This window comes from Passer domesticus, chromosome 5 (assembly GCF_036417665.1).
Source record: "Passer domesticus isolate bPasDom1 chromosome 5, bPasDom1.hap1, whole genome shotgun sequence".
NCBI lineage: Eukaryota > Metazoa > Chordata > Aves > Passeriformes > Passeridae > Passer > Passer domesticus.
The window spans coordinates 54,789,632-54,817,425 of NC_087478.1; the positions used below are offsets into that span (position 1 = coordinate 54,789,632).

The window sequence follows — 27,794 nt, forward strand, 5'->3', positions numbered from 1 at the left end:
TCAATGAAATAATATTTTTGAGGTTAGATTTTGACAAACTTTTCCTACCTACCCTAACCATAGCTTTGATATCTGCAGTTTATTTTTAGTATGAACAGACATAAGTAAACTACAGTAAAAGCATTGATTTATGCATGCTGGTGGGTAGATCTACGAAGCCTGAAAGCAGTTACTGCTCAGGCATTTGAGCTGCTACTTTTCCTGAGATTGCTTCTGTAGAAGAGAGAGTTTGACAGGACACACAAACTCCACAGTTTAGAAAACTCAATTGAAATTAGCCATTATAATTTACATGCTAGTATTTAGACATGTATTTTCTAAGGAACTGTACCTTCTTCCCTTACTTTGCTTCTTCTTTATATGCTCATTTTATTTCTTTCAAATGTATGAATCTGCTAGAGATGGTTGGAAGCTTTTAAAGAATTTCTGTTGTGTTTTAGCACCATCACAGAAAGATACGTAATTTAAAAATAAAGCAGCTGTTATAAGACAAGCAAGAGTAAACTAAACCCAAGTTCTTCACTGATACTTCCAGAACTAAAGGAAGTCTTAATTCTGTTGAAATACTGCTGGCTTTTCATTCATGCCAGACCAGGCAGCCACAGTGGCCTTTTTTTGGTAGCACAAATATATTTTAAGGGAAGTTAGGTGTGTTGGGTACCGCTGAGTGCTGACGCCTGAGAGCCCCACCTGAAAAATGCCCCAGGCTGTAATGAAAACTGTTACTCCCCCTGGATTCACAGAGGTGGCATCCAAGAGATCGGGATGAAGGAGCCAGGATTAAGAGTATCCTGTGTGGAAAGCAGGCGCTGGTTTACACGGGAGTAGTGCAAGGAGCACATAATCTGTGTTGTTGAAAAAGCTCCCCTTTGTCACTCTCTTACCTGCCCCCGCCATGGATCATGCCTGATCTCGGTGCAAGGGCGGGGATGAGCCCCCGGTTCACTAGGCGGCTGCGGCTCATCCCTCTCCCCTGCACTTCCCAGCCTCCCACCTGCCCTCTCCGAGGCCTTGGCACTGCCACAGCCGCGTGGAAACGGGGATGGCGGCAGGTCCTTCCTCCACCCCTGCTGCCTCTGCCGCCACCGTGTCCGGAGGAGCGGGGAGAAGAGTGGGAAGTTGGGGCCGGCAGGGCATCCATCCGTCCGTCCGTCCGTCCGTCCCCTCCCCTGCCGGCCCGGCCGCGGTTGCGGCTGGCCCGCAATGACATCACCGTGCGCGGAGTCTCCTCCCGCCGTGCGCGGTGCTGTGCCGGGGGCCGGGGCTGCCGCGCCTGCCGCTCGCCCGCCCCTTCCCTCCCCTCCTCTTTCCTTCCTCCCTCCCCACCTCCATCCCTCCATCCCTCCCGCCTTCCCTCCCTGCCGCCGGAGCGCCCGCGGCTCGCGCACGTCGGCCTCCTCCTCCGCCCGCAGGGAAGAGGATGGCGGAAAGCGAGGCCGAGACCCCCAGCACGCCCTGCGAGTTCGAGAGCAAGTACTTCGAGTACAATGGGGTGCGGCTGCCGCCCTTCTGCCGCGGGAAGATGGAGGAGATCGCCAATTTCCCGGTGAGGGACAGCGACGTCTGGATTGTCACCTATCCCAAATCAGGTAGGCGGGCCGGGGCTGCCGCGGCTGGTGGGGCGGCTCCTCCTCCCCTCTCCCCGCTCGCCGGGCAGCCGCGGCCGGGAGCGGGGGCTGGAGGTGCCCCGGCGGCCCCTGCGGGATGTGGGGGCGAGGCCTGAGCCCGTTCTCCACCGCGGGTGTGCCCGGGGATGGTGCCCTGTGTCCAAGGATGGTACCCTGTATCCGGGGATGGAGCGCTGGGGCTGAGGATGGTGCAGTGTCCTGTGTCCAAGGATGGTACCCTGTGTCCGGGTACTGTGTCCTGTATCCGGGGATGGTGTTCGGGGATGGTGCCTTATGGCCAGGTGTGGTGCTCTGCGCCCGGCAGCCCCCGCAGCTCTGCAGAGTTGAGAGCCTGTCCCGGACACGGAGCGGGGCCGGGGGCCCTGTGCGGGACCCACGGAGGGTGCCCAGCTCTGCCCCGGTGACCCCGCCGGGGTGGTCCCGAACCGCTGGGGTATGACGGTGCTGCTCCGGGCAAGGGAAATCTCGCTCAGCAAAGATGTCGAACGGGGAAGGGCTATGGCATCGCTGCAAATATCTGCTGTGGTGCACAGGTTCGGTGTCTGCTCCACAGCCTTCCCTCCGTGCTGCACTCCCGAGGCGGCTGCCCTGATCCTTCTGGGAGAACATGTGCTCCAAGTACGTTCTTGCTGCACTGTCTGAATCACCAGAAAGGCCTGCTGTTCACAGTACAAGTGAATGTTTTGTCCAGTAAATGCATCCTTTGGCTGTTGCACACCATTTGGGTGTCTGCTTGTAAGGCTGTATTTCTTGATTTTTTTTAATCTTCTCTGTTTCCAAGCAAAAATATTTAAAGAGAATTACCGTGGATGTAGTGCTGCCTGCAAAGAGACAGACAATATTGGAGCTTTGAACCCCACTTGACAAAATCAGATAAACTCTTTTGTGAGTGCATTCTTGAGTGACTTTTTTCCTGACAATGAGATGATCTCTTTCTAGGAAATTCAAAGTCCACTGGAGATAACAGATGTCAGCTCTGTAAATGCCCTTGTAAAACGATGTTTCAGTATTATGGGTTTCTGACTTACTTCATTGTTTGTTGTGTGAATGGCTAATACTTTTCAATTTCCTGGTGTGCTGCTTCAAGCACATTTCTACAATGTAGCATCTATTATGTTTTTATCATTTCTCAAGCAATTTCAAACATTTGTCTTTACATTTTTTAAAATATTTTTTTACTAACTATGCTCTTAAGGACTGGCAAGAGCTTTACAGATAATCCATTAGATAAGGGAAAATATGTAGATGGATGACTCTCAAAATACTGGGATTAGGAGTAGACAGCTACATTTAAATTCTTCTTTTAAATTGTCTTCTTTTAAATTTTTAAATTGTCTTCAAGATTTGTATGGTGCATGCATTACCAACACTGTTAAATTCTTTGTGGTTTAAGATTTCAGTTTTGAGAATCTGAGGCTACAATGTTCCTGTGTTAGAACTGCACTCCAATTTCGTAGTGGCATCTTGTTGATTCTCTTCAGCCAGTCTCAGCCAGCCACAATATCATTAATAGCTGGCAGTAGCTTAGTTTTGATGGCTAGATAGTTGGCTGTGGAATAATCATATTTGATTTGCTGGTTTGTGCATATAGCAATATAATATTTGATCTTTTGGGGCCCCAGTAACAGGGAGCTGCTCACTTAGAAAATGGACATGCTGCAAGAGGATTTACTGCCGGTCACTGGGAGAAGGAGAAGATGGGTGAGAAATAGGGCATCGAAATTGAAAGTGCAGTATGTTGTGGATGAGCTGGAGGAGCAGCCTTGAGATCAAAATGGAATTTTATTTGCCAGGAAAGAGAATGCTTGTGTGGTGAGTAATCTGATATCCTTGTTGAGGGAATAGGCTCTGGACAATAATAGCATCTTCAAGCTCCACCTTCTTGTAGCCCAAAGTCTACTAAGACTTGTTTTGTCAACTGCTCCTCTGTGGCTTACAGCTTATTTAGGGCTTCAGAGGGGCTGCTGGCTAGGGACAGGCATGACAGCAGAAACTGAGCTTCCCTAGGATGGTTCCCACTGATTTAGCCAAGGTCATGCAGAAAGTCTACAGCAAAGCCAGGAATTAAATCCAGAAGCCCATTACCCAAACTACAATTTCATCTTGCTGCCTCTCAATAGTGTTGACAAAGATTTTTCTGTTTACTGGACCTAATCAGAATTTTCATGATGTTGCTCTAATGAAAAATGTAGGTTCACAAAACAGGTTTTGTGCACAAAAAGTAATTATTTGGGATTAAATGGTTTGGCTCGTTTTGGTAACATTTAGAGGTAGAACATGGCTGGGACCATTTATCTAGTTTGTGTGAATAAATTGTGTTTGAACAATAGTTCAAGAAAGAAAAATGCACCAATGTCAAATAGGTCCAACAGAAAACTTTTTTCTTGTTCCTAAGGAAATCAGCTTTGTTCAGTGTAGCAGCAGCTCTCCATCTGCTCAAACTCTGTAAAATACAAAAAAAAAGTCTGTTTACTGGATGTGTGAGAGGCCAGAGCCTGTGGCTGCAAGCAGAAGGCTCCAGCAGTAGCTGTTGACCATATGGTGGCTTATTTGGCAAAGAAAATCCACAAGTGGCCAGGACTGCTTCAGCTATCCCAGGGACTGGTGAAGTGGTCTGGAAGCCATTTGGAAGACACTGTACCCTGCAGGAATACTCCAAACATGTGAAATGGAGGCGGTGCTTGGAAATAGTTACAGTTGTTTGTAAATTGGGAGTGACCCAGGAATAAGCTGTTCCAATAATGGTAGAAAATCAAATGTACTAGTGCCCTTACTGGCAGTAAAGTAATAAGCCTAATGGAAAGTGACTCTGCTTTAATGTGATTTCCACTGAAGGATGACTGAATAATGATATCTCTTATATCTTTAATTATTCTTAACACCTGTGCCCAATCAATGGTAACAGCTTTTGAGAGCTTCTGCACTTTGAGAAACTTTATGCCTAAAACCCATACACTCAGATATATGAATGTGTGTCTGTGTGTGTATATGGGAGTACTGTAATTATAGAAAACCTTTTCTGTTGTCATGCATAATTTTAAATCAGGTGTGCTACTGAAGAAATTAAGTCAAAAGTTTCATCTTCCACAGAACTTTGTAGTGTAGAGTGGGCTGAGTGGGACACAGATTTGCAGGAGAAAATGTAAACCAGAATGCTGTTCTCTATAGTGTGAAATAACTGGAGCTCACACCACAGATAAGATACATAGGTACTGTTTATAGGGAGCACTGTGCCTCTGTCATAACTTGAGCTGAACCCTCTTGTCCTGTGGATTTCCTGTGCCCTACTTGAAAATTAAAATTCTCATCTGTGAACTTAAGCTGCAGAATTTATGGAGAAGCAAACTTTTTCATGGTATTCCCTCAGTCACTGTGTTGAGAGCCAGGTTAGCTGTTTGCTAACATCAGTGATTTCAGTGGAATTAAATCAGTCCCTAAAGTGTAGTGTTTAGTTCAGGTTCACTCAGTGTTTTGTTGTGTCTTACAGTGGCCCCGTGGCTGGACGTGATCTGTCCATGTTCTTGCTCAGACATGGTGCACAGCAGCTCCCTTCATACCATCTTGTGTGTGTTCTAAATGGATGTGTACTTGATATTCTTGGGTCAAAACTCACAAGTTCATGCCTTCTGCAAAACTGGTGATTTGAGAAAGTGAGCTGTTTACATTAATAATGCAACTCTCCCCTGGTGATTATTTTGCCACCAAATAAGTTTTTGGAGTTCTGTGTGGAAAAATGTCAATTGTTGAGTAAATATCAGTTTCAAGTCCAGCCAGTTCATGAGAACTTGCTTTTGGTGCCAGACAGCAGGTGAAAAGAGCAAGTGTTGTCTATGGCCTTACCTACCTGTCTGAGGGTGTCTTTCTATAGATTCTCAATTTCCTTTGTAGCGCTGGATTTTTGTATCTACCCTTTGGCTGCTAGGGAATATGATGGCTCTAGACCTTTGCCGTAATGAAGTGCCAGCAGTGTTTTTATGGGTCATTCCAAGGACAGCTTTCATGTGTGTGTATTTACTGAATCCTCCTCTTTGGAATTCTTTCACACTCACCTCTGTTACGTGAAATGAACCAGGGAAAGTCAGTTTGAGTTGTCCATTTTGTAATTTGTTTGAGAGGTTCTGTGTGTACAGGTCATGCCTCTGGCAGTGCATTGTTTGCATGGGGAGGTTCTCTGTTCTCCTGTTCTGTGTGCCTCTCCCACTGTGTGCACACCTCTTTCATCCTCCTATTTCTAGCACTCCTGAATCCAACACTCCCTCTTGCTCGGTCACCAGGATGTGCCAGTCCCTTCCTTGGCTGATGGAGGAGCTCTGTCCTTCCTCTCCTTTACAGTCTCTCTGCATTCTTCCGTGGCCCATTTCCCTCATCCCATAATTCCTGTTATGTTCTTCCCATGCGGGGACTCTGTGTGCCCTGAGATTTTTTTCTGTTATGGGGAAAGACTTGTTTGATGCATTGACCATTACACCTATGACAGGGACATCTGTTAAACTGTGGGATACAGAGGGTGCAATATAACCAGCAGTTTTCCTCTTTGTCTGATTCCCCAGTAAAAGTAATAGACTTCATCTCATCAACATCTAAAATACTTTTTTATTAGACGCGGCACTCGAAAGTTGCTGCACTTAAGGCAAAGAGAGGCTTGAATCATTGGAGATGTAGACATATGTGCTTTTTCTTTGAATATGGAGTTGTTTTAAGAATTTCTTATCTTTGGCTTCTTGTTTCTTCCCCTTCCAATGAACCTTAGCTGTCTGTGGGACCATGTTATAAAACAGATTGGCAAAATCTTGAATAAAGAAATACGTTACAAAGACAATGTTCCAAGTAAGTATGCCAAAATCTTGCTTTGTGTATCTTCTTCAATCCTACTTTTCATGTTTTCCACAAACTCCTGACAATGAGGTTATATTTCCAGGTGAGATTGGTATTACTGTACTTCACAGTAACAGTATTATTATTCAATATACAGAGTATTATTGCTTGACTAAGATCCCGTGGCTTTAGGTACCCAGATGGGCACAGGTCAAACACTGCTGACAGTCAGTCCTGATTTACACAGTCATAGCTGAGAGGAGAATCAGGATGAAGGGTTGCCCAAGGATGTTCCAGAGGCTCGGCTGGGAGCTGTCAGAGGGACGTGTGACAGCTGTGGTGGATTGCAGAGGTTTCCTTCCTAATGTCAGGTCTGAGTGGCCTTTGTAGCAAAGGCTCCTCAGGGGGCACAAGCATGCACATGTGTTAAATTAATTGACTTGCCTTAGTTTCCAGTGTTCTCATATGGAACTTCTCCCAGCAGTTTTGTTGGCATTATTTTAAACAACAGCTTTGCAAAGAGCCAGATTCTGCAGTGCTGGATTTATAGTGCTATAGTCTCTGCAGAATTTTGTTCCCTTGGGCTTAAACTATTTTCATTTAGAGAATTAATGCAAATGTTACTGGCCCAGAGGCACGCCTTGAGAAATCATGAGGCTTGCTAAAAAATCAATTTTTTACACGAAATAAATCTGGGATTCTTTTTCTTTCACCTCTGGTTTTTGAAGCAATATTATGCTCTGTGACATGGAATGATGAAAAACCTCTGTCAGTTTCGTGAATCTGGATAAACGAGTTGATACCTTTAAAATCAGAATAGAGCATGTAACTTTTTCTCTCTGACAGTAACATCAGAGTTATTTGGTTTGTTTAAGCAGTGTATAAAGCTCAGATATTGTTCTGTTTTAATGACAGATGAATGTGCATCAATTCCCATACCAGCTGGCCAGAATGAATGGAATTCTTTTTCAAACAGGAAGGAAAGAGCAAGCTGCATTGTGTGATAGAGATATGCTTTGTGAGCTGTCTCTTTAGGGACTGATGGCCAGGGTCTATATTTGAATCTGATTTCATGCTCTTGATGACTGAAATCATGTGCCTTCCATCACTGAGAAGAGTAAATACTCCACAGCCTAAACTCACTCGATTCAGGTGCAGAAAATTACTCCGGTAGGTGAATATTTCTGGGGGTTAGAGTCACTGGGTTCCTGTGCTTTGAAAGTCCTTCTGAAATGGGTCTGTCTTTTTATTTATATATAGCTCAAAATACCTTCAGGTACTGACTCACTCTTAAATGCTGCTAGGCAAAGAAATTATAAATAAAACTATAAAAAAGAAGTAATTGAAGACAATGTTTAGTTTGCCACTGATGCATTTGACTTGATTTCAATGTGAGTAGAATTGAATAGGTCCTTGTATGTCTCAAACTTGAAAGAAAAGCAGAGAAAAAAATATCTGTGGTTAAGGGAAACTCCTTTTATTATCCAGATAGCAGTGTTTCTCTCATAACCCTTCTATCAAACCAGTGAAGAGATGTTGCTAGAGGCAGACAAATGGTTCAGAAGATGAGGAATTCTCCAGTTATCTAATAGGTTTTGCTGGGTCCTATGCAAATGCTGCATAATTGCTTCCCTGCTGTTAAGTAGTGCAAAACAGAACTTGCTTTGGGTTTGGTTGGGTTGGTTTTTTTTGTTTTTTTTTCTTTTTTTTTGGTTTTTTTTTTTTTTTTTTTTTTGTTTTGTTTTTTTTTTGTAAACAGGCATAGGGAAAAAAAAAGAAAAAAGTTTTACCCTGGCTAAAAATGTATTCACATTTATTCTGAACATGTGAAATCACTATTGATTGTATTAAATGATAGTGACCTCAAAGACTAAAGAATTAGATAATTATGTAGATCAGCCAGACCCACCAGACATTCATGTTAATGTTCATTTGTCACAGTAAATATATTAATGAAAGGAAGCAAAATGCTTAATTTTTAAATTCTTATTATGCAGCCTTATTAAATGAAGGCTTTTCTCTCATAGGGTACAGTAGGGACTCATACACCCCATGCTGAGGGGAAGAAACTACCCCATTTTGTCTCAAAAATGCTGCTTTAGAAGTGATACAAGCACTGGGACACTGGGCATGCAAAGTAACTTTGTGGTTGCAGATTCTGTGACCTGGGATAAATCACATTATCTTTCTGTCTGTGTTTTCCACGGAGTGTGTTTCTTCTCAAATTTTATATATAATGTTAAGCAGTTTTTGTGGGCAAACAGATGCCACCTACCATATATATTTTTTCCTGTCAGGGAGTGGTGCAGAGCCACAAGGTCCCCCTTGAGCCTCCTTTTCTCCAGGCTGAGCCCCCCAGCTCCCTCAGCCCCTCCTGGTGCTCCAGCCCCTTCTCCATCTCCGTTCCCTTCTCTGGACATGCTCCAGCCCCTCAATGTGTTTCTTGTCCTGAAGTTCCCAGAACTGCCCCAGGATCTGAGGTGTGGCCCCAGCAGTGCCAGCCCAGGGGACAGTCACTGCCCTGGCCCTGCTGCCACACCATGGCTGGCACAGCCCAGGTGCCATTGGCCCCTTGGCCATCTGTTGATGCAAGGCCATGAGAAGCACAGCTTAACCATGCAGCCTTTTTACTTCTTGTCAGGATTGTCAAAGTAGCACAGAACAGCTGCAGGCATTGCTGAAGCTGGATTGCTCTCTGCATACAGAGCTGAAATGTACATTAGTAATGATCAATGTCAGTGCTTATATGGGGTCATCAGTGCTTTCTGTCAGAAAAGGTGTCTTCAGCCATTTTGCTGCAGCACTGTAAATCTGTTAGCTGAAAGGGAAAAACCTTGTAACAGTATTAAAATGGTAAAATAAAGAAGCAGGTCTTTGTTGGAAGCTTACAGGTTTCCTCATGGTTATGGGCACACCCAGCATCAGATTTCCACAATTTTTACAAGTTTCACAAATGATGATATCTAACAAATACTGTCCAATTAGAAGAGCAACTGGTTAGGTAGTTTTCCCCCAGGTTCTGCCCCGTTAGAGTTGGTTCAGGGGCTTCTTTGCCCCATTTTTTGTTGTGTCTTCTCAGATGCTGGTTGGAAAACAAAATGTCCTTGGAGGTTCCCTTATTGAAAACCAGTCTTTCAGGAATGTGTTAGAAGATTACCTTATTACTCTAAAGTCTAAGAGAAGGGATAGGAAAAACAGCAGGAGCTATATAACCACGTTTTATCAGTCCACAAAGCAATGAATATATGAAAAATGTATAAAAAGCTAAAATCTTTAGGCATCAAATCTATGGTGGTATTGGTTGGCTGATCCACTTTTATACTCCCAAACAGATCTCTTTCCACTCCTGATTCTGAAGAGTAGCAATGGAAAGGGCTGTAACTGGCTTAAAACTGCAGTCCAGCTCATTGTGGGGGGACATAGGTACCTTGAGAAGAATGGTTTTGCTTAGTGCAGCTATAACTTGAGTGGGATTTTGTGTGGGACAAAATGCTTTACTTCCTGACCTTAGACAAGCAATAGCTGACTGGACAGGTTGTGGTTTTTTTAATGTATAACCTGCACCTGCAGTTGTCACATTATATTATTGCTGTGCTACACTCTTGAAACTTGACCACCTCATACTTCCAAATGCACATTATGTGTAGGCAGGTTTTGCCTAACAATTTTCCTGAAGGGAGTTGAAGCTGAGGCAGAGAATTGCCTTTTGAGTAGTGACAGACATCTTCTGACATTATTATGTGGGTAGAGGAGTATGTTCACAGCTGAGGGTATGAGATCTACCTCAACACAAGTGCCTAATAGAGGTGCCCTGTTTCTCTCTGATTTCTGATCCTATCTCAGTCAGCAGAGCTCACTGTGAAGCTCTGCATTTATCCACAGATCATATTATGACTGTAGCAGAGAACACAGAGTGATAGAGTTGTCCTAGACATCAATGGAGCTCAGGGTAACTATGCAGTTCTTTTTGATGCAATGAAGTCCTTGAGTGTGATTTTAAAACCCAATGACTTGTCATCACAGCAAAGTTCTTTCCTGCATTATTGTCCTTGGTACAGTGTATGAAAACAAAGAGAAATTAGGCACAGTGGGAAGACTTTCAGCTGGAGATTGTGAGCTCCTGCTGGGGCAATGTATTAATGCAATTTAAGCATGTTTTTTGATATGGGCCCTAAAAAGATGGGAGAATGGAACTGCCAGAGGATGCACAAGGGCAGGCTACAACTGAACTAACAACTTACTGTGCTGTTGGCTTTAGACCTGGTCAGCCTTGAATAGATGTGGAAAGGGGGAAAAGAAATGTCATTCTGTCAGAGCAAGCAGGCTTATCTGTTGTTTCTGTGTTCCTGCATGTTGTATGTTATGCATTTTTGGTTTAGCCTGATGGATGTTGTGCTCTCTTTTACTGTGGGAGCATGTTTGGTTGGCGAGTAGAAACTAGAGAAAAACTAACCCAAGGATATGGGCAGATGTCTGCTTTTAAAGGTGTCTGTGCTAGTGCAGGATTATTAGTGCCCTTAGCCTGCTGTCCATCATTCCTGGTAGAAAAACAATGTGTGGAGTATTTTTGGTGGATGCATTCTGATTTGTCCCACACAAATTTTGCTACGTGAGTTGACGCCAAAAGTAGAAACTTCTTCAGCTAATTTGGCAGATCTTATTTTATGTGGATTGGAGCAGTTTGTGTGAAGTTACTCCATTAGTGTTGACACCTGGTGCAAGATGGGGTGAGCATCCACAGATATGGACAGTCCAGCTAAAACTTCAAGAGAAGAGTAAACCCATCTTCCCTTTGAATATCTGATATCAAGAGATGTCTGTAACCAGCAGTAGCAGCTGTGAAGGACCTGTGACAAAATCCAGGGCACCTGGATACGATGAAGTCAAGGATGTAGGGACAAGCTTGAAGACACAAATCGGGATTCTTCAATGAGAAGGCAAATGAAGGCAAACTTTTGGTCTGTTGATGTTTTTAACAGTAGATACGTAGACCTGATTCGTAGAGCTGTTAGGATGCTACTTACTCAGCCCTTGCTGCAGAGCATGTGAGGATGTGGTGGATTATTAACAAGGATAGAAAGAAAGGCTTTTTGCCCCAGCTTCCCTCAGCAAAAGACCTCTGCCAGTGAGAGCCGGATGAATCTCTCCTCTTCAGGGAATTGATTTCTGTGGGTGTGGGTTTGGCTGTGTCATGGATCTCCCAGAGAACAGGTCCTGGTGTGTTTTATTTACTGGTGTTGCTCCAGTTTTAGGACCCAGCATGCTCCAAAGGAGGTGTTTTGCTCCAGGCTGCTGTTTGGTGTGGGCAATAGTGGCTGCCTGCCTGGCTGTGTGAGAGTGAGGCTGCCCCAGATGTCAGTGCCAGGTCCCAGATGTTCTGTGGTAGATGTGCACTTCTCATCCTGTCCTCTGTTGAGTAGGTAGTGTGCTAATGTAAGGGAGAATCATGACTCAGGCCACTTTAAAAAAAATAGTACTAATGCATTAGACAAAAATAGCTTTGCTTTGTAGCCAGTTCATTAAAGCAGTGCTTTAGGATGCTGTATTGGACATAATAGCAATAATTCTGTGGATAATATGTGTGTGTAAACAGTTCAGTGACAGCATTTTTAGCAAACAGAAAGTAGGTTTTCCTCCTAAATAGAATGAGGTTTTCATAGTGTGCTGTTCATAGCCTCTGGCAAAACATACTCAAAACACAACTCAGAATTAATGGACCCATGTCTGCAGAATTTAGCCCGTTGGTTTTGGTTTAAAAGCTGGTAGCTGCAAGCAGAAAAATAAATGGATTACAAAGTCTAAAAATCTAATACTGTACTTATTGAATGTTGCTGGAAATTGTGTATTTAACATATCTTTTAAATCCAGTCTTACCTAAATTGTCCCCTTTACTTTCAGAAGGTCTGAATTCAGGTTCCTTAGGTCCCACAGACTCCCTTGACAGGTAACTACCGACTATGTGGCATTTAGGCCATATAAGAGGGGCATTAGTCTTAAAGGATGAGTATTCAGTCCTTTCTGAAAACTGGGCCCTCTGATAAATATTTAATTGGTGAGTTGAAAGAAATAGTGTGGCAATATAACATCACCATTTCAATCTTTATTCTGAATCCCCAGTCTCATTTAGGAAAATAGAAGAATTTGAAAATATGGTATCAAGGTATATACATTACTTTTATTTTTAAAGCACTAGTTGTTAATGAAAACCTCTATTCATAAGCCAGGTGGAATTTGAATGTGTAGGAGAACTTCAGCACACAGACCTCCAGAGGAGATACTTTAATGTTCTGGAAATTTTTTTTTTTCTTCTAATGGAAAATCTAATTTTCCCTCCAGTATCATAGAGTGAGGATGAATCTGTCATACTGACCTGAAGATTTACACTGCCGTTGGCCAAGGCGGGAATGAGGTTGCAGGCAATTAGAACAGTGGTGTGAGGCTCTGCTGTACAGCACTTGCGGACCAGTCTGGCAGCTTTGGCAGCCCTCACTTTTAATGAGCTCTTGCATCTACCAATGCTATAAAAAAGTTATGAGTCATAATGGATTGCTGCACTGGATTATCCAAAATTTGGTCAAGCACTGGCAGATCAAACAAAGTACAGATAATTGGGATTGTTAGATTACTAGTATTAGTATTTCTTTATTTTAATTTTCCATGTGGTTCCATACAAGGAATGAATAAAGGGAATATACCAAGGCCTTTTAATCCTTGGGCCAAAGGTTTGTCCTGTCCTAGCTGATAAGAGAGGAGAAACTGAAAGAAATGACCTTAGAAACCACCTAGACAAGTGAAATTTCACCAGAAATCCTATGGTTTTATATCTGCCACTTCATTTTGATGATATCTGGTGACTTCATAGGAGTGCCAGTGGCCAGAAAGAGTTGAGAGAAGCCAGAGAACATCTGCACTAGAGAACATTTCTCCCTTCCACAGTGACTAAATTTGACTTTGGAAGATGTCTAACACACAGAAGGCAGAAGGAGTAGCTGTGGCATTTCCAAGTCATGTCTGTCTTGCTGTGCTGCCTGGTTGCTGCTGCAGCAGCTCCTGAGGAGCAGAGGAAGAGTGGCCCTGGTCTGACTTTGCTCTTGCTGCTGAGGCACTGGCCATGGAAAGGGCGCAAAGGAAGAGTTCCCAGTCACAGGGACTGCTGGGGCGTGGTGGGATTTGTAATGAGTCCTGGTTCCTGTGCATCATTAGGTAGTCCAGGAAAGCACGGTGCATCCCCAGTAGCATACTCCTGTTATGCAGGGTAGAAATACAGGCTCACAGATAATTTAAAAAGGTCTCCTAAAGACACCTGCAGATTCTGACAGGCAGTAGCTTCTTGCAGCTGTTTCCCACCCCCTCTCTTTCCAGATATTGTGTGATAGACTGGAACACTCTGTTCTCCTGAGGCGTTTTATTGACATAGCAGAGGAGCTTGTCAGGAAGAGCATTTCTCAGGTACTTTGCACTGAAGTTCCTTAAATGCTAACTGCCTCCATTTTAGCTGGAATTGGATAAGTGTTCGTGAATTCCATGTCTGTTTTGGTAATATGACCTTAGAGATAGCAGGGTGAGCAGTCTTCCGCCCGAATGAAATGCTACAGATGGAAGAAGAAAGGGTAGAATTGCTGGGAACTTATTAATGTGGCATTCAATGCCTCATGTCCAAAGGCTGGCAGTTAATCCTGTTTTTCAGTGATTATCCTATTGTGTTTATACTTCTGTACCATCCCCAGTGAGGTGTGCATGTACATGTACAGGTGTTCAGCAGCACAGGGAGGAAGCAGTGAAGACACTGGAGATGCACAACATCCATTGCCTTGGCAGGGCCAGCAATCTAGCTTTTTTTGTCTTTTTTTCAAATTTATTTAGCTTGCCTCACCTTTTTTTTCTGTCCAACAGGTATCATAATTTTCCTTTCTCTTAGAAAGTCTCTGTGGCATTTACATCTGGCCAGGTTTCGTGATAGACTGGGATTGCTGGCATTATTTACATAATCTCCTTTGATAATCTCAGTTTCAGAAATTTACTCTACTTTCCATCCATAAAATGATGGTTCTTGAAAATCTCCACAGAGATCACTAAGTCAGCTGGGTCAAATGGCAAATTTCTGTATGTGTTACACACAGATGGGGATGCAGCAGAAGACTCACATCCTATCATATTATGTTAATAAATTTTGCTATCCCAGGTCTAGGCATCGGCTCTTAATCTTGTGGATAGGTACAGAATCCCGCCTTCTTTGGCTTTTCAGCCAGCTGTGTTCCCAGGGTTGAAGACGTTGCCCTAGCAGCCAGGTCTGGAATTCAGGCTGCCTGTTGCTAGGTTAAGTCATCCTTCCTAAACCAAAAGAACGTTTGGCTCTGATACATTTAATTTGAGTGGGTTTTAGTCCTAGTAGAGATGTGAAGAGGTCATATCTATCTAATTATACATATAAAAGCTTTTAGATTTTTTTTTTCTTTTTAAAAAATAAAGCACGTGATGCTTTAATTTGTTCTTTTAAACAGGAAACCAGGTCAATGATACATTTTTTACCTGGAGCTTTTGGAATGTGTGTGTGTTGGGGGGGTAAATAATAATTGATTAAGGGTGACAAGTTAAAAAAAAAATCACTGTTCCCTCAAAAGTTAATTCCCTAGTTTTCATTTGCATTAAGACCCTGAAATTCTGAAGCACACTAACTTGAGTGCTAATGTGGGAAAAATCAGGCTAAAAAAAAAATAAGGGCAAAGATACAGTGACTGACAAAAGAGAAAACTAGCACAGAGGTCATGGCTGAGGGAAATTGAGATGAGTGATCCTGCTGCAGGTGTAGGGAGGAGAAATTCCAGCCTACTGGATAGTCCCAGCATTTCTCTTACAGCGTGGCACCAGTTTTGGTGGAAACACTTTTAGATGGAGACTTTTGAGCTTCCAAAACCCCCACTTTGGATGGGAAATATGTAATTTCCCACCTCTGCTGTTCTTGGTGGATTTGACAGCAATCAAGCCAAGTCTGGTGCACAGCCACAGGTCTGGGTATAACCAGGTAAGGGGGTGCTCGCCATGGGGGCTGTGCTTCCTGTCCTCACTTTTAACTTTTCTGGTGGACTTTGTGGAGAGCTGGTGCTGCTCTCCCGAAGGTTCAGTGTGGTTCTGCCTCAACCCTGCAGCCCTTCTGTATTGAGGCACAATAGAGATGGCAGCTTTCTGCCTAGAAAGCAGCTGAGCAATGAAAAATATAGTTTATTGTGTATCCCTACGGAGTTATTTCTTTTCATTTCATAGAAACAGGGCTGCTGTGATAGCATTTCTCTTTGCAGGTGGAATTGGAAATACTGAAATAAATTATGGAGAACCAGGGTGTTTCCGGTCACAATAAATATTTAATGAGAACAAGGGTTGTGCTCATTCAGAGTCGCAAGGGCTGATACTAAAGTACTGTACGAATGTTAATTTTAATGCATAAAACATATGCTTGAACTTAAAAATGCAGAGTGAACAGCCTTGGGGGCAAGTGTGTATTAAGTGTGTGACAGCTGTCTCTGTGGGTGATGATAATGTAAAAGTGTCTTTTTTTTTTTTTTTTTTTCTTCTGTCCCAAACATTTGTAGTTTACCCATCAATCAGTAAGGGAACAGTGGAATCTCGAAGTGCTTGCTATCCAAGACAATTCTTGGAGGTGTGTGTTCTTTCACATTGTATCCAGGCTTTGTTCACTCCAACCATCAGCCTCACTTAACTGTTTCTGTCTCAGATTAAAAAATAACTAGAATAATGATGCAGTAGGTTTTGGTGTTTGGTTTTTTGTTTGGTTGAGGGTTTTTTGGTTTTTTTGGGGGGGGTTTTGGTTTTTTGGTGTTGAAACAACATACAGGATTGGTACAAAGGTGCCTGTTTGTGTGTACTGTCTTGTTAGTTAACATGAATTAACTGGTGACTGTTATAAGTCACTTGCAACTCATGAATTATTTTCAAATGGTCATTGAGCTCAGAGTTTACAGCTCATCATTCCAAGGGCTGGGATACAGGAGCAGGCTTGGGCTTTGTAACCAGTTCTGGAACCATTACTTGTTCCTTTAGGCAAGACGAGAGAGTGGCTAAATCCTGGTCTCATTTCCCTTACTGCACACAGTAAAAAATTAATAATGGGTTAAATAATGGGTCTGTCTTTTGCAGTTTCCAGGTTGTCCCACACCCTTGGGATCTTTTCGTCTGAACTGTGGGGTCCCTCCCCTGGTCCATCATGATCTCTCCCCATTCTGTTCCTCCATCTCACCAAGAGCCTTTGTCTTCATAACCCTCTGTCAAATATCTCTGTTTTGAGGGTCCCCTACCTGCCTGAAGGTAAAATCACTTTGAAATAGTTTCCCTGTCCAAAGTACCTAAATTAATTTTCCAAAGTGCAGTCACCTGCCATGATATCTAATGGTTGCTTGGTAAATGTCCTCAGAGTGGGGAGAGATGCATAATTGAGGCTTCTAAAGCTTGTGACTGATGCATGGATATGTTTGGGGCTTTATCCACTTCATAATCTGGAGGCATAAATAGACTCTCAAATCATTGCATAACAGGGGCCTTGCCTGCAATTTAGAATAAAGGTCTCTCAGCACAGCCACTAATGCATTTTGTGAAATTGGATGACCTCTGTTTGTCTTATTTTTTAATTCCTAAAATAGAAATAGTAGTGTTTTGCTAAGGTAACATTTACAGAGGTAAAACCTTTTGTTAAATGCTTTGCAATTCACAGGCTAAGTGATTTGGAAACAGAAGTGTATTTAAATTGTTACCAAAGAAAAAAAACTCAGGTCTTTTGCATGGAAGATCTACATGTATTTAAAATAAAACCAACAGAGCTGACGTACTACATTAAAACAGTAGTAATAGACTCAGCTCACAACAGTCTGTTGAGGACAAAAGTTGCCATTATTTCTCTGTTTAGGGCTCCCTTCATATGGCTGTGTTTAGACAAGAACTGCAATACAATCTGTTCTCTCTCATTGTTTGGTTTGTGCAGGCACAGGCTTGCTGCAGGAAGTGGTGTATCTAGTGAGTCAGGGAGCTGATCCAGATGAGATTGGACTAATGAATATAGATGAGCAACTTCCAGTCCTAGAGTATCCTCAGCCCGGTCTGGACATCATCAAGGTACAATTTATTGCAAAGAAAGTCTTCCAGCATTTGGGTGTCTTTTTCCTCAGTTTCATGTTTATCACTTCATTTTATCCTGTGTCCTTCTCATCACTGGACTTGTTTAGAACGTTGCAATGATTCAAAGTGTTAATAGGTTATTTTAAATTGTTTTTATTAAGCTTTATTGTGTTCTGTTTAATATTTTAAATGTGTCTCCATGTCCTAAATATCTTGGCAGTGGGAATCAAAGTTCCAGGCCTCTCTTGCTTATGTAAACAGGAGCTGGCCAAATGAGGCAAATTTGCTTTGATTCCTTCCTTGAATTTGTGAAAGAGTAACTAAAAATGCAGCTATCCATGCATCTGTATTCCCACTGCTCTGAATTTACATGTCTCAATCCACAGATCCTGGCTCTCTATAGACACCGTAGGGTGCAGTTTGAGGGGTCTGGAATATCCTGCATGAAATTCCACAATATTAAGAATTCCTTGAAGTCCAGCTGCATGGCCCATAAATGTGATCTTATCCTTGCTGCAGCCACTTCTGACAGAGGCATGTCTTGGAATTATTAGGAAAACTATACAGGGCCATCCTGTAACAGCTGCAGCACTGCTTGGACTGAGCAAGCAGGCTGGCAGGGATAGAATTAAGCTGCTTGCGGTCATTGACAACTGCAACTTCAGCCTACTTTAGGCTGCGAGTATTTAGAGGTCAGAGATTGCTCTTCTTTTTCATCTGTGATGCCTAATCCAGTAAGACCTTAGTGCCACCCTGCTGCAAAAAAGTGGTGGCAATAGTAAGAGGTTTAGTTTGAGATTACACATTCTTATCTATGCCATATGGTAGCAGCTTGATTCAATATGGATTTATTCCATTTTTAATAGCAGAGCATGATTTCTGTCATGAGACAATTTTGTATCAAATTACAGAAAAAATATTGTTTGAAAGATGTTCACATACTCAGATAAACCCATGGGCCTAATTCTGAGGATAAAATAAAATGCAAGGGTAAAATTTGGAAAAAGTTAGGGATCATGTTTTCAGAGCTTCTAGTATTTTTTAAGGATTTTTAGTGGAGGCATCACTGGAAATTAAGTGAGTTTGATATTAAGTTTGATATTAATGGTTATATTCTCTTTCTCAGAAGGTCCTGCAAATGGACATACTTTGAAAACAAAAGGGATAAAACCCCAATATGACAAAACATTATCCAACACATTATCCAACCTTTTGATGTTTAAAAGCCAGATGTAACTCCCTGACCTGATTTGGAGTCCCGAACTCCTGTTAATTTAAGTGAATTTGTGAATGGCAGTCAGTGTAGTAGAGGGTCTCAAGTGTGACAGTTCAGGCCAGCGCAGGATGTTCCCTGAAGCAGTACTCAATGGGAAACCATTCTCTCTGCTTTATTTTAGGAGCTGACGTCCCCTCGCCTCATCAAAAGCCACCTGCCCTATCGGTTTTTGCCTTCGGACCTCCACAATGGCAACTCAAAGGTGAAAATGAACTCATGTTTGTTTTAACTCTGCTGGCAGCAGTTGTGTGAGTGCGTTGGGATGAGGAAAAAGCTTTCAACAAGATGATTTTCCCCCATCACAGGTAATATACATGGCTCGAAACCCCAAAGACCTGGTGGTGTCTTATTACCAGTTCCACCGCTCCCTAAGGACCATGAGCTACAGAGGAACGTTTCAGGAGTTCTGCAGAAGGTTTATGAATGACAAGTGTAAGGAGCTGTTCTCTCTGCACACATTTATTTTCATCTCTGTGTTCCTTCTGCAAGTACAGAAGTGAACTGGATAAAGATGCATTTGTGTTGCATATACAGCAAGGAGGTTGCTATGGATAGTGCTGCAGGGATTGAGATTTGTCCATGCAAACTATGAGCTGTGGTTTTTGTAAATATTTACCTTACAGTACTTGACACCCTGGGTTCAGCATTTTGCCACCTGAACAGGAGCAAAACTCTGGTCTGCTCTTCTGAAATTCAGTTTGCAGGCTTCCAAGTACCTCCTAAAAAGCGGTGAATACTCCCAGCATCATTTGATTTCAGTTATGCCTCACTATCAGCTCCTGTCTCTGGTCCTCAGGTTTGGGGTTATTTTCCTGGTAATTCCTTTAATATTTAAATTTCAGCCAAAAACTCAAGGTTCATATCTTGGAAGTTAACACACATTCTCTAGTTTGCATGGGCCTTATCTGGGCCTGCACCAGTGAGCTCGAGTGAGACCCCAGGAGAAGGCAGCTGCAGGCTGCTGCTGCCTGAAAAATGCATCTGTGTGAGGAGAATGCAATAACATGGGATTGCCACACTCTAGCTAAGGAAGAGAAAAAAATCCTGCTGCCTTCTATTTCTCTGCAATATCTGCTCTGATACCTTAATGTGACACTAAGAATTCATCAGATACCTTGACCTCTGAGAGCAGGATCTCCTCTAGATCCAGAGCAGCAAACCTGGAATTTAGGGGAGCTGATGCTGAAGGAGCTCTGTAATACCAAAGGGAAGAAAAAAGTAAAGCGTAGCAATGGAGGTTATTTAACAGGCTTAAAAAAACCCTTTGCTGCTCCTTATCCTGCAAGCTTGAGCAGGATTAATGCTCTCCTCCCACTCCAGCCCACCTTCAGTTTTCCATTTGCATTCCCTGGAAATGTAATGTTTGCTGTTGCCCCTGATCAGGAACTTGAAGACCAGAGACATAAGAAAGACACGTTAGAAGGTCTTCTAACATAGAAAGGTTGGGTGCTCTTTCCCATGTAAGTATCCCAAGAGTTATTTGTCTCCTTATCTTGTAGCAGCCACCTGACTTTATCTCAACCTCCCAGAGCCAATAAAACATCACAGCATGTTCCGTGGCCATAACTGTACAAATGGGAGGTTTGTAATGCACAGGAAATTTAGCATTCAGCTCCATGTTTACATCTCAGCAGAATCCCGTCAGCTTGAAGGCATCCAATGGACAAAGAGATCAGTTTCACAGGAAAACAATTTTATTCAACTGACCAGTTTTCAATTTTCATAAAGGCACTGAGAGTCCATATTTTGTTATTCCTATTCAATAAGAAATGGATGCATGAAGGTAGTACATCAGTGTTGCAGTTACCAGAATTAAACAATTCTTTTTCAAAGAGAAAAGGTGGCTTCAAAATACAAACCTAAGAAGTTGCTTTTATAATTTTTCTATAGCTGCTCTGCTGAAAAGATAAAATTGACAAAAAAAACCCCAAACAATTTCACTTATGTTAAGTACTTTGTGAGAATTAGTCACTGGTAGCAGAGAAAAAATGTAGAATGCATTTCTCATGGGGTTGTCTTAATACTGGCAACAAATGAGATTCTTAAGGTTGTAAATACCAAGTACCAGTGGCTGAACCTCTGGTAAAGACACATAAATTGACTGAAATCAGTGCAAATGTGGACCTAATCAGAGAACTGAAAGACAAATGAGTAAAGTTTTGTGGGGAGGGTTAGGTTTCCCATTACATGGGTTAAAATGAGACACTGCTCTCCTGGGGCTGTGAATCACTCCTGTTATTTCTTTTTTTTTTTCCTTTTTGAAAACAGCTTAATAACCAAAGTGTTCATTTTCCTCATGCCAATCATAATGTTTTTGCAGTAGGATATGGTTCCTGGTTTGAACATGTGCAAGAGTTTTGGGAACACCACATGGATGCCAATGTACTTTTTCTCAAGTATGAAGATATGCATAAGGTAGGTTAGATGTAGCAAACTGGTGTTTTTATCACATTTAGCACCCTAGTTTCTAAAATAAATAAAGCACAAAATTAAATTCTTATGTCCATATTTGGGCTTCCTAATGCCTGATACTATTTTTAAAGCACTGGCTTTAAAAATTCAGGAGCTTCTATGAACTTTAGGCATTTTCTTATCCATATTAATTTATTGAAGAGTCTCCCTGAAGGTATAGGCACTGAACTACTTGCAGAGAAGGCAGTGATGTGAAACTGTTCAGTACTTGCTGTGCTCAGCCCTGGGCATTCATTTAAAATAAATGTCTTGATCTATGTGTATCAATGAGGGAAAAATATATAATCATTATTTTGTCCTCTGTATTTGGCATTTATTGGAATTATTTGGTTGTTCTTACTGCTTTCTGTGAAACAAATCTGAAAACAATGAGGGTATGGTCATGTAGCATAAGGTAGATGTAATTATTGAGTCCTTACAGTATGCTGGCTAATAAATCCACTTAAATCAGAAATCTAGTGGAAATACTATGTATTTCTTATTGCAGTAATATCTTTTTGACAGCTAATGAAAATACTTAAGAATGTTTATTTGACTGGAAAACTAATGCAAGCATAGGAAAAACCCAGCTCCTGTGTCTAAACCTGTAAGAAGAAATCAGGACAAGACTCAGTAAAACCGGGTAAATTATAATTCTAGCTTTACTGAGTCTTCTGATGGAATGAGATTCTAAAAGAAGATGTAATACAATCAGAATAAATAAACTTAAGTCAAAATCATTTCAATTCCATGGTTTTGAATAATTAATGTATTCCTAGCTGTGCTCACCAGCTGGTGGCATCACAGTATCCTTCTGCTTACAGATAAATACTACTATTTTGTCCTTGCAACTCATACTGAGGAACCCCAGAATTCTGGAGGTGTAACTTAATGGTTATTCTCAGAGGGCACCTCCTGAGATCCTTCCTATCTACATAAATGCAGTCCCAGAAGCTGACAAAAGAAGAGGGGTATCCTAACATTTTTAGTAATTTATTTGACTAAGGTCAAAATCAAAGTAACTTTTAAATCCTCTGAAATGCACTGGTTTTCCAAAGGGATCAGTTAAGGGTGGGGTGTTCCCTGAAGTGGGAAACATCACAATTACTTTTCAGTTGTTCCCTGTTCCAACATCTGAAGGTTACATGGCCATGCTTTCTGCCAGCCTGTCTTACTCTAATTGCTCGGAAAAGAAATTGGAAGCAAATTGGAAGGTGGCAAAACTTCAATGCAGTGGTGTTTCTACAACTTCTGCACTTGTATTTTTCACACTCACCTGGATATAACTTCCTTTGCAATATTTAAACTCATAAAAATGTGATTTTAATTATTGTGAAATAACCCAGGTTTTAAATGGTCTCTTGCAGGACCTAGCGACAATGGTTGAGCAGCTGGTGAGGTTCTTAGGAGTTTCTTATGACAAAGCACAGTTGGAATCCATGGTGGAACACTGCCATCAACTCATTGATCAGTGCTGTAATGCAGAGGCTCTTCCTGTTGGCAGGGGTATGTTTAAAACCCACAACAAAACTCTTCTTGGAGAAGTTGCAAGTAACCTCCAGGGAGTGTTAAATGTTGGCAAGCTATTGCCATGTAAAGGATGGGAGGGAGCTGACTGTTGCTGCAATTTGAGGGCTGGGTTGCTTTGAAATCAGGTTAGGTAGAAGTGACTGAAAAGGATGGAAGAATCCAAGTTGTACAGTGTAATGTCAAACCACTCCATCAGAGAGTCTTTGTCTTGCTTTGATGGATTCAGCTCCAGCTCCTCATGCTGAGAGCTCTGCTGTGCTCCTTCTGACCTCTGGCATGCCAAAGCCCACACCATCTTACACAGTTTATCCTGGCCTGCTATTTTAGAAAACCTAGATCATGTTTTCTAAAATAGCAGATATTTCTCATTTGGAAGGCATAAAATTGCAAGGAACCACAGCTTCCTTGTAAAATAAAAAGCTTATAAAAGCTTTTTATTTTCATTGCCTACCTCAGTTGTTTAAGATGTGTTTATCTTCCAGATGTTTATTCTGGTGATATTCTTTCTCTAAGAACCTGAAGGTGCCATGTGATCTGTTGATACATCTGTCCTTTGATAAGAAATCAAGTCCTTTCAGTAGCTTTTGAGAAGCATAAGAGTGAACTTAGGCTCCCTCAAATTATTTTGTGTGGGCTCCTCTACATCTCTTTTAAAAATGAGGGAACTAGGTCAAGATGGTTATTTCCCATGTTATCCCTACATATGCCTTACCCAAATATAAAATCACTTCATACACTGATTTAATCCAATTCTAATTGGACCTTTCCCTTGTTTTCCACCCATAGCAGTGGTAGCACTTTATGATACAGCATCATACACTTTATGATACACATGTTTATTGTGACCACAAAGTTTCTTAGAGGAATCGATTTGCAGGTTATTGTCCCTTACTCAGGGGTTATGACAGGAATACTTTGGTCTACTTCTGTGTGTAGGAGACCTTTCCATACTATCACTTTCAGCCTGCCTTCATGTGATCTGCAAATTATACCAGCTGCAATTTTTATAATTATTTTCAAATCTCTGGTGAAAATGCCAAATATTAACAGCCCCTCTTAGACTACTAATTATTAGTCTAATTAGACTACTAATTCTGTGTTAGCTGATTATTTATTCAATTATCACACATTTGGCTGGGACATCCCCAAGTCCTTGGATAAGGTGCTCATGTGGATGCAAGGCTTTGCAAACAGCAGGGTTGTGTTCTCCTTGTTGGCCCACATGTAGCCTCTTATTTCTACTGTCTACAAATGTTTCAGAGAGAGGCCTTCATGTTGTAATACAGAAGGAAGGGAGCTACAGCACTTAATGTGATACTTCGTCATTTGTTCGCTGTGTGCTTTTTAGTATAAATATCCTTTTTTTGAATTTCTTTTCTTTGCTGTCTTTGGCTTTTACAATATTTTGTTATTCCAGAATATAGCTTCATTAGCAGTGCTTTGTTTTTTCTCTGTTCATTTTTGTGACAAAGAATGGTGGCAATGACATGACAGCTGATTGTAATTTTTTTCAAGTATTTTAATTTGTCATTAGTTACATTTACTTTATTATTTTGCTTTATTTTAGTTCTTCGTATTTTTTTTTTCCTTTTAGCACATTGATCTTTACTCTGAAGATAACCCTGAACTGCTGTGAAAGCAGAACAATGATTAGATATATTACTTGTATTTGACTCTTATCATAATTTACGCAGTTGCATGATTCAAATCATAAACCAGGTGGGTGACTTTTTGACAAGCTATCAATTGATATGGTAAAAAAAAGAAAAGAATAATTACAAACAATCCACTGTGTATGTATGTCATTTGTAAAACTTGTAATTTGTCCATACGTGTTTTTAGGGAGACTCGGAAATAAAAGGATTTTTTTTACCAAGCAGAGGAAGAAAATACTTTATTATCATTGTTGAATGGGAAATACAGGGTTTTGTGTTTCATGCTGTACTTTTTGCCATTATAGTTGCCAGAGCAAGATTTAAGTTAGTATCAGATGTTTATGATTGTAAGCGTTTTCTTAATTTTTTTTTTTAAATAGGTGAGAAATTTGGTGAAAACAATAAATGGCATTTTCAGTGTCAGGTTATTCTGGTCTTTGGATCCTGAAAAGAAATCAGGACCCTTTCATACCTTCAGGAGTTGTACGAAAGCCCTGATATCATAAAATGGCCCTTGCCACACATGCTATACCATCAGATTAATAAGTAATACGTAGATGTTTCAAACAGTTTTGTCTTGGGTCTCAATTATAAAGTTTCTGCATTAAAGCAATGGTAATTGAATTAAATGGGTATTCTTCATACGCATCAAATGCATAATTAAACTCCCTGCATGTAGCTTTGTTCTTGCTGTTATGATTAAACTCTGGTAGCACAGTCCCAATTCTCCTTTCATTTATTCCAGTTGAACAAGTCTGGATTTTGTCTTTATCTCCAGCACAAATGAGAAGTGAATTGGGCCTCTCAGTCTGGTTATTCCATAGGGCTTATTCAGCCACAAGTAACCCTGGCTGACTTTGAGTTAGATGTATTTTGGGCTGCATTGAAACAGTTGTTAAGGGGGCTCCTGCCTTTGGCTGGTAGGTTCAGCAGGGTCACCAGGTTGTTATGTCATTGGTCGGGTTCCATAGGTTAATTCATATGAGGAAGGTGCTCAGTGCCCATATTGCATCCCCCCAAAAGCTTCCTATTCCTCATGTTCAAAATTAAAATATCAGTGGCACAATTTGAGTACATGGCACTTGTTCTCTTTCATAGATGGAAACTTGTATTTAACAAACAAATCTCTCCATTTTGAAAAATGGAAATTCATCTGTTGGACTTATCTCTAGACATAAAATAGAAATTAGCAATGAAAATATTATACTCCAATAGTCAGTTTTATACCCCACATTCTCTGTACCTTTTGGATAGTTCTCTAAGCAGTGGGTGCTGGAGACATGGTGATTTTGAAATGTGTCTTAGCTGATAGAATTATTAAACAGCCATAGCTTGCACTGAAAGAAGAAATCTATATTTAAGCGAGCACCCAACCCATAATCTGTGTTCAGTTCTGATTAAGGCCAGAGTAAAGTCTCAGACAAATCTGAATTGTTCCTGTGTAACACTGGGCTGGTGCAGCTGAAGATGTGTTTTATTTGAAGGCTTTGCAAGGGTACTGCCAGAGTAACTGGTTGAGACAATGAACAGCTTTAGGTCTCATTAAACTTTCAGAGAAAGCCCAGACTGATCAGAATCTCACAGCTGATACTTGGTGCCCAGCACAATTAGACTGTAGGTATTTGGTGTCCTGTTACATCCACTCTTTGACTTGTGTTCTTTCTCTGTGTTTCAGGACGAGTTGGGCTATGGAAAGACATCTTCACTGTTTCAATGAATGAGAAATTTGATTTAGTTTATAAACAGAAGATGGGAAAATGTGATCTCACATTTGATTTTTATTTATAAAAAATGCATGCATATGATATCCAGATATAGCTAGAAGTGCTTTATGCATTCATTTATTACCTGCTGGACAAACTACTGTAGCTATTATGTGTAATAAGATTTAAAGAAAGAAAAGCAATCTAAGTAAACCATATCAGATGCAATTATCTTTGATCCTGAACAGCTGTTTATCTTCTAGTATTTAAGTGCTTTGTCCACATGCAAGAACTTCTCAGACAATACTAGAACATTCAGCTGTTATGGAATGTATTATATACGTATAAGGTATGTATCATATATGCAACTAGAATGTACACCTTTTCAGCCCCACATTGATTATTTAATGTGTTTTATAAAAGCTTGTCACTAGAACCTAAATAGACATCCGTAAACCAAATAAAAATTTATTTCTGAGGGAAACAAGTAACAGGCCAAAACAGTATGCTAGAATGATCTCAGGGGTTATTTTTATAGCAGGTATAACCAAGTATAAATAAATCCCATTCCAAAATAGGAACTGATCCAAGTGGGGCTCACATTAGGTTCTGCACACCGTTATCTGTGTGATTTGAGCAGGTTCTGTGCACTGGCACATTCTGGGAGACGGGGCTTGTTCTGATTTACAGCTGTGATTGTCAGCCTGATCCCAAATCCCACTCATGCCTTTAGGGACACAGGTCAGAGCTGGCTTCCTGGTGGAGGCAGTTCAGCTCCCTGCCCAGGGACAGCAGATAGAAGATTCTTAAGCCCTCAGCTCTAGGTCACTCCCTTAATATGGGACTTAAAAGCCAGGAATCTGGTGCAGGGACTTTCCTTAAGAATCAGTTTCCAACCCATGTCACTTTGCTATTCCTCCTTTTAAGGGCAGCCCCAGCAGTTAAGGTGCTGAAAAAGCTCCAGTTCTTTAAAAGTTGAGGGCACTTAGCACTGCTTATAGGTTGTTGTTCTCCTGGACTCCACCAGATCTAAGGGGAAGATCTGTGCCAGTGTAAAGCAAGCAAAGGGAACTGCAGCATCCGAGGAAGAGAGTTGATGGATATGCCAGCAGGTGGGAGTATTGCACAAATATCCATGCACAATAAGTTCCAGGAATTGTTAGCCATGACTGATCTGGATTATAATCAGGATTCAAGTTTATTTCTCTTATCTTTTTTTGGTCTCTACACAAACAGCCTGAAGCAGGCTACTATCACTACAGAACTCTCCCTAATTATTTTATTGTTCCATTAGGTAATGACATCTATGCTTTTTAGGTTCGCAGCTGCAGGAGACCCATTTTTTGCTAGTCACATGTTCAGGCTCACCAAAAACTGTGAGAAAGGACTAGTTTTTAGTGTTTCCGTTCTGTTGGAAAACTGTCAGTTCAGCACTGGCAAGTGGTGTAGCATGATGTGGCTTGACAGCACTTTTCCTTGTATATTTGTGAGTGAAAATGCTTTCAGTGAAATTTTATTTCTATTTTTATATTTTTAGTACTGTATGAATATTAAGCACTACACATTATACTTCTGTGCTTGCTTGCTTACTGAATAAAAGATGTGTTCTGTG

At 41.4% G+C, this 27,794-nt stretch overlaps 1 protein-coding gene across 2 annotated transcripts; it reads left to right on the plus strand.

The window, feature by feature from the left end:
• Positions 1-1,120: 1,120 nt before the first annotated feature.
• Positions 1,121-27,794, plus strand: SULT4A1 (sulfotransferase family 4A member 1). 2 transcript variants are annotated; one of them, XR_010362545.1, is made up of 8 exons: positions 1,121-1,589; positions 17,434-17,564; positions 18,965-19,045; positions 19,149-19,275; positions 21,164-21,258; positions 22,662-22,800; positions 24,419-24,543; positions 26,155-27,794. XR_010362545.1 is itself a non-coding variant. In XM_064420574.1 (7 exons), exons 1-7 carry the CDS (start codon positions 1,421-1,423, stop codon positions 26,265-26,267), a joined length of 855 nt encoding a protein of 284 aa, XP_064276644.1. In that variant the 5' UTR covers positions 1,286-1,420; the 3' UTR covers positions 26,268-27,794. The 2 variants fall into 2 exon arrangements, 1 of the variants encoding a protein (XP_064276644.1); XM_064420574.1 differs by lacking the exon at positions 24,419-24,543 and having other exon boundaries at positions 1,286-1,589.

Excerpts from the sequence above, each read along its gene's own strand:
- SULT4A1 (XM_064420574.1), top strand. The coding sequence starts at position 1,421 with ATGGCGGAAAGCGAGGCCGAGACCCCCAGCACGCCCTGCGAGTTCGAG. Across the intron at positions 17,565-18,964 it reads CCGGTCTGGACATCATCAAG|GAGCTGACGTCCCCTCGCCT; the intron begins GTACAATTTATT and ends GCTTTATTTTAG. Across the intron at positions 19,276-21,163 it reads AAGGTTTATGAATGACAAGT|TAGGATATGGTTCCTGGTTT; the intron begins GTAAGGAGCTGT and ends ATGTTTTTGCAG.